At 31.9% G+C, this 9,151-nt stretch overlaps 1 protein-coding gene across 1 annotated transcript; it reads right to left on the bottom strand.

Annotated features, from left to right (window-relative positions):
• Nucleotides 1-629: 629 nt before the first annotated feature.
• LOC112504080 (receptor-like protein kinase HERK 1) lies at nucleotides 630-1,927 on the bottom strand. Its single transcript, XM_025108050.1, has 3 exons — nucleotides 1,251-1,927; nucleotides 1,016-1,154; nucleotides 630-884 (listed from the first exon to the last, which is right to left on the bottom strand). The coding sequence occupies exons 1-3, from the start codon at nucleotides 1,925-1,927 to the stop codon at nucleotides 630-632; spliced, it is 1,071 nt and encodes a 356-aa protein (XP_024963818.1).
• Between the last annotated feature and the right edge of the window lie 7,224 nt (nucleotides 1,928-9,151).

Here is a 9,151-nt window from a genome sequence, read left to right as displayed (position 1 = left end):
AGCACATGTGTTTACCGTAACTAAGTGTCCCTTATCTTTTTATTTTTTCGGGTTTTTCTCTGAACCTCGTTCTCTCTCTCTCGCTATGTGTGTGTGTGTGACATTTCTTTTGAGAACCCATTAAATTGTAATAACTGTGAGAACTAGTGTACCATGTGATATTTCATATAATTTTTCATCTAAGACTAGTATTTAAAATATCGATTAACATATGTTTATGTTACAATGTGTTTGTTCACATGTATTTGTTGCATAATATAAACTCTTTTAGTCTCTTTATGAAACAAAAGTTACACGTAAAAGAGTTTTACATTGTGAATCTTATACGTATTAAACAAACACATTGTGTAACAAATACATAAAAATCATGTAAAACAATACCTTAAGATAATAGTTCTCATAATATAAAGTTCTTAAATGATTAAAGTTATGTATGTTATGAATCATGTTTATTGAATAAATAATTGTAAGTTTATTTATAATTTTAATTTTGTTCAAACCAATTAAAAATGAATACCTAATTTCATATTCCACCAGGCCAATTGTCAACTATATAACAATTATTTCAACCAAACAAAAACTAAATTGTTATAAACAAAACTAAATTGTTTCAAAGCAAAAGACAATATTCAATATGGTGGTAGCGGGGGCCAATGTTGAGATTGACTGAACTGTCTAACCAAAGCAGCTATATCTTGAAGTCTTCTATCCTGTTGCTCCTCCCTCTGTCGTCGTCGCTCCGCCTCCACCCGCTGTCGCTCCTCCTCCGCCGCCAAACGTCGCTCCTCGGCCGCCCGCCATCGCTCCTCGGCCGCCCGCCATCGCTCCTCTTCCGCCAAACTTCGCTCCTCCTCCGCCATCCGTTGGCGCTGACTTTGTTCCTGCTGCTCATTAATGTATAATTAAAACAAAAAAACTTATTCAGTTTTTTGGTATGATCCACAAATTGGTGATGCCGCCAAGATAATAATTACCAATAACTAATTATTGAGTAGAACTAGAAAAAGAAACTCACTTGATGTTGTAGCGCACGTTCAAGTATTCTCACAACCTTGGTCATTAATGGACGTTCTTCAAGATCTCTCTTCAAACACTGATAAGCTATTGCAGTAAACGCCTTCAAAGACCTGGGCTTTATTTCATCCTTTATATTTCTATAAATGATTTCGTTTATTTTGTTCTATTCATAGCACTGTCGAGCCAATCCTGTCAGTGGTCGATGCTTATCATTGTTATTGCCAATACATAACCTCCCACACAGTACTTCGAACAACATCACCCCAAACGAGTATACATCTGACTCCTTTGTTAATACCCCCGTCTCTACATATACCGGGTCACAATACCCAATCGTGCCTACAGCGTTGGAGACAAGAAATGTGATTTGTTGGTTGGCAGGACCAAATTTGGATAGACCCAAATCTGATATCCTAGCATTCCAATTTTCATCTAAGAGGATATTAGAACTTTTAATATCACGGTGCAATACCCTTTGTTGGGTCCCACCAGGATTATGAAGATAGGCGAGTCCTCGAGCTGCTCCAATGCAAATCTTTAGGCGTTGGATCCATGTTAGATCCTCACTGTTGAGATACAAGTCTAGACTTTTCTTAGATGCATACTCGTACACGAGGATCTTCTCACCGCTCTCATCACAAAACCCTAAAAGAGAGACGATATTTTCATGTTTGTAACGGGAAAGCATGATGATCTCCTTCCAGAACTCGGGGTCTCCTTGCCCAAATGCACGATTTAAACGCTTTACAGCAACCACGGTTTGCCTCTCTGAATGGATGAGTTCTCCCTTGTACACTTCCCCAAATCCTCCTTTTCCGATGCAATTGTCTTCAGAAAAGTTGTTGGTTGCTGATGTTATAGCTTCTAGTTGTATTTTGATGTGATGAAAATGTTTTGTAACATGCATCATTTTGATGGTTGAACAAGAAAACAAGTTCAGTAGCTCCAAAGAATATATAAAACCTGGAGCTTGAAGGGGCTATTATTTCATCTGTTTGTGTGAATGGTAGTAATGTATTTAACAAGGTAAAGAGGAGAAGCCCTCTATATACCACCCCTCTCATCTACCTTTTAATTTATATCCCCGGTCAATAATTGTCTTTTTCTTTTTTAATTTATTTATTTTTTTGTGTTTTTACACTTTTAACTTTAATTTTTACCTTTTTCAATTCAATTCAAGAAACTGATAAGGTTGTATCTCATCATCAATGTATTCTCATGTTTGAGTTCCTTCATAACTTCCTATCAACCAGTTTTGAGTGCCTCCACAATAACAATATTTAGACTCAATAAACTCGTAAATCGGTTCAAAATACCTCCCTTAGTACTAAAGGGCTATTCATATGACACTTATATAATAGAGACATGTTTAACAATCATATACAGGATTTTATACCTTGTAGAGTTATCATTCAGTTAATGTAAATGAAAAAATCATTCAATCATAGATTCTTCAGTCAACCTACTATCTCTCAATACCATTCATTTTCGTTGAGTCACACGCTTATTTTTTTTTTCCCCAATAATCTTTTCCTGTGACTTTTTTGTCATCTATCATTATTTGGTGGTTAGTGAATTTTGGTAGCCTATACATATAGCCAAGAATACAAGCCACATACCTTGCAGAGTTATATCATTCAATCAAAGTTGGATTTCAAATGAGAAAATCATTAAATCAATAGGTTATTCAATCAACCTGCTTTCTCTCAATACCATTCATTTTCGTCGACACACACGCTTATTTTTTCCCAATGATCTTTTCTTGTGACTTTTTTGTCATCATTATTTGGTGGTTGGTCAATTTTGGTAGCCTATACATATAGCCAAAAATACAAGATAGAAAAGAACACGAGTTTAGTTGCATATGAGTTTAGTTGAATCAAATGGACATTTTTATGTTTGCATTTCATTTAGGGTGCTTTGGTATCCAGACAAGATAGAAGAGAACATGACAGAATAACATAAAACATGACAAAACAATTGTTGAACGTTTGATAAGGCAGTATAGAGATGATAGAACATATAAAATGATCAATTAATCCTAATGAGTTGTTATATATTCTAATTAATTTTGTAATTCATTAAATTATAATAAAATAATATCTTTTATAACAAAATATATCATTAAAAAGTTTTGTCAAGACTATTAAAATGACGCTAAAATAAAAGGTTTATGTTGCTTCCGATATTTATTTTATACCTTTTCTACATTATTTTTTACTAATATTGAATAAATTAAAAACTAATCAAAATACAGAAACCGTATAATAAATAATATTTTGAGAACAATAAATTGGAAGTTTAAATAGCATAAATATAATAATAAAAATTAAAAAATGAATAAAATATAAAGATAGAAACGTATTTGATGTTTAAGTAGAGAATTAAGTTTTATTTTGAGGTTATATTCTTAAAATATTGGTCTATTCCACCTTGCTCCATAGTGTAGGGGTGGAACTTGTTCCACTTTGCTATATTATGTTTTTATTTGTTCCATATAAAAGTCTAGCCAAACATGGATCAATGATTCTTGTTCTGTTATGTTTCATTTATGTTCGGTGTAGAGGCGGAACACGAGCCTTCTAACCCAGGGGTCGAAACAAGCTATATGAAATAGCAAATAGTTCGAGTTTTGACTTGAGTAAAATTCAAACTACATAAGCACATCTATGGGGTCGAACTCGAAATCAATTAACTTGTTTTTCAGTTCTTGATATACTCATTTGCAACATTGGCTAAAAACCTCTTTGAAACCTCTTTTTTCCTACATGCAATTGCACAAAGTAGGACAATAATAGCTAGTATTATGACCATTCCAGATACATAGGAGTCTGATTTGTTATTTTTTCATTTGATTTGTTCAAGCTTTTTAGATTTGTTTTAGACAGTTCATAGTTTGGTTTTTTCTCTGTAAAAATCCTGAAAAAAGAGGTTTTAATAAAATTGTCTCTATCTTTTATACGTATTACTGTATTGATTGTAATAAGTTTTTAGTTATATATTGATTCTAACTTTAATTTTATATATTGATTGCCACAATTTTCTATTTTACATATTATAATATATTATATGTTAATTTCAATAATTATTTTATATAGTGTTATATATTTATTTATTTTAATTAGTTTTCTAAGTTATATCTATACTTTATCTTATAAAACATTTGGCTAAACTTCTTAAAAACTCTTAAAACTCTTAAAAACTATTAAAAACTCTTGAAACTCTTAAAAACTCTTAAACCTGTTCATTCCTAAACGATTTCATCCCTATCCGATTTCATCCCATATCTGAATTCGTGTAACTAACTACAGATAAACACAATCAAATACATGATAAACATCTCATTTTAAATATAAAAAATCTAAAATATAATTAGTATAATAATTAAATTTAACAGAATACTTAATTATTATCTTTATAAAATTTATAANTGAACACCTTTTTTTTCCTACATGTAATTGCACAAGAGGAACAATAATAGCTGACATTATGACCATTCCATATACATAGGAGTCTGATTAATTTGTTATTGTCATTTTACTTTTTTAAACTTCTTAGACTTGTTTTAGACAGTTCATAGTTTGGTTTCTCTGTAAGTATATATATATATATATATATATAAACTATAATTTGCCTCTATCTTTTATACGTATTACTGTATTGATTATAATAAGTTTTTTGTTATATATTGATTAAAATTTTAATTTTATATATTGATTATCATAATTATCTGTTTTACGTATTGATTGTCATAATTGTTTTTTTTACTTATTGATTATATGTTAATTTTAATATTTATTTTATATAGAGGAGGTTTATTTTGCAAACCACGTTATTTGTACAAACTGTACATACCTCATTCAACCAATCATAATTTTTTATTTTCTTCACTTTTTGTAATTGTGAGAGGTTGATTAATCATTTTATTGTGGAAGGTGTTAATCATGGATATTATCATCTTTATTATATTAATTTTAGAGAAATACATGAATGTTAATTATATATAAAAATAGAAATACTATGTAAATAATAATTAATTATAATTTATAATGACCATTTAATCATATTAAAATATATAATGTGTGGTGTATAAATAGTAATCAATGTCAGTGATTATTCACTTATATATAGAAAAAGCAATATTATGAAAATTATAATGAATGATAAGTTATATTACATTAAATTATTATAGTATTTTATTTATGTATATTGATTGCAATTAGGGTTTTTTTTACTCGTCAACTAAAGGGTATTAAATAATATGATTAATCATCATCTTCATTTTAATTACACACACACACACACACACACATATATATATATATATATATCTCAATTATAATCAGTTTTTTTTATTATATTTAATTGTTATATAAATAAACACATACATATTATTATATTCAAGTCTCATGTGAATAAAATAATTAGTAACATTTAAAATTTAGAAAAAAAAAAATATATAAAAGATGAAAATGAAAAAGAACTCTAAAATCCCAACAAAACTCGAAAAAGAATGTATGATTAGTCTTTTTGTAGTAAATCTGTAAAAGAAATAACAGTTAGAAAAGAACATATTGAAGTTTGTTGAGGTTATATCATAGATTTTTTAATGCATACATTCAAAAAATCAATTATCGAACCGTTGTTGTCAGCAAAACTCCATAACTGCTGCCAAGAACAAACTTATAATTCCATTTAAAAAACTTAAGAAAAAAATAGAAAATAAAAGTGAAAAAATAAACTCTAAAATCCCAACAAAACTCAAGAATAATACCTAAAATAGTATTCTCATAGTCAACTTGAAAAAATGATTTTGTTGAATAATAAGAGTTTATAAAATGAAAGAACAACTCAAGTGATGGATAGAAAAATTAAAAGATTACCTGAAAAAAGATTTTGTTGAAGAATAAGGGTTTGTAAAATGAGTAATACATCAAGTGACAGTGTAACAATCCGTCCAACAAAACCAAATTCCAAAAGTCATGCTATAACCTATAACAGGTTCCAATATATACAAACATATTAGATATATCCATACATATTATCAAAAGTCTGATTTCAAAAATAAAACTTCTCTAACAAAAACTAATCCAAAAGTCAGTTACATCTTTCTTTGCCTTTATTCTCCAACCTGAGTTGACATGCAAAAATACATTTTACAACAACTGAGGGTTAGACCTAAAGGTATAGTGAGTGATTTCCCTCGTATAAAAATTTGCCATAAATTAATAATAAATTCAGTCTAGTTTTCAACTTTTAAAACTATGGCGGTTGTCCTGCCATCTATCGTGGTTGTCCCGCCATCTATCGTGGTTACCCCACCATCTATCGCGGTTAAACCCGCCAACTATCACGGCCGCCCCGTCATCTATCGCGGTTAAAGTCGCCATGTTAAGTGATGCACAAACACAATAGTCAAAGTTTGGAATGCCCTCATAGAACAATAATTGGGCGATGAATGCCCTCATCGGACAACACTTGAGCGATAAATGTCGTATCCGGACAACGCCTTGGGCAATGAACGCCTTATCCGGACAAAGTCTTGGGCGATGAACGCCCTATCCAGACAAAACCTTGGGCGATGAACACCTTATCCGGACAAATCTTGGTCGATGAAGACTTATAACAGACTTAATATATTTATTGAAATACTTCGATATGTTAACTTGAATCAAATACATTATATAACTTCAGGTATCAAAGTAAATCACGTGAAATGTAATAACACATATTTTACCAACCGCTTTGTAAAAACTCACCTTGTTCGAAATTAACCGAGACCTCACCAAAACTCTCTTTGATTCTTTCTCTCTGTGAATAAAGTCAACGAATTTTTCTCCAGAAGTTCTTCTCAACTATATATACAACTCTAAGAAGAGGAGGGTGAGGCGGTGCATGGGGATGCACCCTCCCCTTCCCATGTGAAAACCAAAAATCCAAATTATCATATTGGACCAAAATCATAAACCCTCCAGGAGGTGTCCTATTTTTTTTTCCTTTTGGTCCCTTCTCTTCCAACAACTAAAAAGTTTTACCATTGAACTTTTCATTGTTATTTAATCTGAAACCCGATCAACTCATAAATTTAGAAACCAAACATTACATATCCTCTTCTTAGAAGAATTCCATCCCGGAATTCCACTAAGTAAATAAATGAGGATACTTTACTTTCGTCTCAGACTCGAGTTCCCAGGTGGCTTCTGGCCCCTTATGATATTGCCACTGAACTTTCACTAAACTGATATGTTTATTTCTCAACACTTTTACTTTGAAGTCTGTAATGGCTTCAAAGGTCTCTACTAAACACAACTTTTCATAAATTTTGATTTCTGTTAATGGCACAACTACTTCTGGATTTGCTGAACACCTCCTTAGATTTGATACATGAAAAGAATTATGAATACCGCTCAACTCCATAGGACGCTCTAGTTTGTATGCCAATTCCCAACCCGTTCAAGGATAGGAAATGGTACAACATACCTTGGGCTCAACTTACCTTTATTTTCCAAGCGAACAACTCCTTTCCAGGGTGACACTTTCAACATCACCCTATCACCATTTGAAACTTAATAGGCTTACGACGCTTATCAGAATAATTTTTTTGCCGATCCTGGACTATTTCATTCGTTCCCGAATCTGATTAATCTTATCAGCCGTCAGTTGAACTATATCAGGTCCAGCCAACTGTTTCTCGCCGATTTCATTCCAATACAATAGTGTTTGGCATTTTTGCTCGTACAACACTTCAAAAGGTGTCGCCTGAATACTCAAATGATATCTATTGTTGTAGACTAACTCAATCAATGGCAAATGGCTATCCCACGATCCTTCAAAATCAATAACACATGCCCGAAGCATATCTTCAAGCATCTGCATCGTTCGTTCACTTTGCTTACCGGTCTGTGGATGATAAGTCGTACTCAACTTTATCTGGTAACCCATTTCTCTTTAGAAACTCATCCAGAACATAGACGTGAATCAACTGTCTCTACCAAGATAATGGAACACCGCGACGTGTTGCCATTTCATCAGTATACAATATTGCTAATCGGTCCATACAGTATGATTCTTTCATTGGTAAGAAATGAGAAGACTTGGATAATCGGTCTACAACAACCCATATAGCATCAAAGCCTTTCGGTGTTCTAGGTAGCTTGGTTATGAAATCCATAATAATGTGATCCCATTTTCAAACTACAATTTCTAATGACTACAGCTTACTGTAGGGTCGTTAATGCTTTATCTTCACTTGCAGGAAAGTCATACACTGCTCAACATACCTTGCAATATATTTCTTCATTCCCGGCTACCAACAGAATTGTTTCACATCTCGATACATTTTATTCGTACACAGGTGAATGGAAAAACGAGATTTGTGAGCTTCACTCAATATTCTTTCTTTCAGATTACCATAACGTGGAATCCAAACTCTATTCTGGAAACACAACAATTCTGGACTGTTTTTTTCTAATTCGGTCAATAAACCACCGAGTCGCTCTTGCTTAATCTTATCTTCTTTTACAGCTTCACCTTGGAAACTCTGCAGTTCCTTGTGAAGGCTCGACAATAATTCCACCCTTAAGGCTGTAGCTTTAATCGTACCACTATTTTTTTACGGCTCAACGCGTCAGCTACCACATTAGCCTTACCTGGATGACACAACATCTCATAATCATAATCACTAACCAGTTCCAACCATCGTCTTTGGCGCATATTTAATTCTCGTTGATGAAACAAATGCTGCAAACTTTTATGAAATCTGTAAAAATTTGGCACTTAGTTCCATATAAGTAATGTCTCCAGATTTTCAAAACAAAGATTATGGCTGCCAGCTCCATGTTATTAGTAGGATATTATTTTTTATGCTCTTTTAACTGCCTTGAGGCATAAGCGATAACCTTTCTACGTTGCATCAACACGCAACCCAAGCCTAGTATCGAAACATCACTATAGACAATAAAATCTTTCGTACCATCAGGTAAGGTTTCTTATGTATATACATATGAGACTTGAATATAATAATATGTATATTTTTATTTTTATTTATATTTTTCTCAATTTTTGTTTTTTTTATTGATGTAATTATTAGCAAACATTAAATTAATTAGACTATTAATCTTCTTTAGTTACATTC

The sequence above is a fragment of the Cynara cardunculus genome, unplaced genomic scaffold, assembly GCF_001531365.2.
Source record: "Cynara cardunculus var. scolymus isolate 2C unplaced genomic scaffold, CcrdV1 Un_Scaffold_4558, whole genome shotgun sequence".
In the NCBI taxonomy this organism is placed as follows: Eukaryota; Viridiplantae; Streptophyta; class Magnoliopsida; order Asterales; family Asteraceae; genus Cynara; species Cynara cardunculus.
Note: the sequence above shows the minus strand (reverse complement) of the source record. Positions and strands in the feature narration are given on the sequence as shown.

Excerpts from the sequence above, each read along its gene's own strand:
- LOC112504080 (XM_025108050.1), bottom strand. The coding sequence starts at position 1,927 with ATGATGCATGTTACAAAACATTTTCATCACATCAAAATACAACTAGAA. Across the intron at positions 1,155-1,250 it reads TTCGAAGTACTGTGTGGGAG|AAATATAAAGGATGAAATAA; the intron begins GTTATGTATTGG and ends AATCATTTATAG. Across the intron at positions 885-1,015 it reads AACGTGCGCTACAACATCAA|CAGGAACAAAGTCAGCGCCA; the intron begins GTGAGTTTCTTT and ends ATTAATGAGCAG.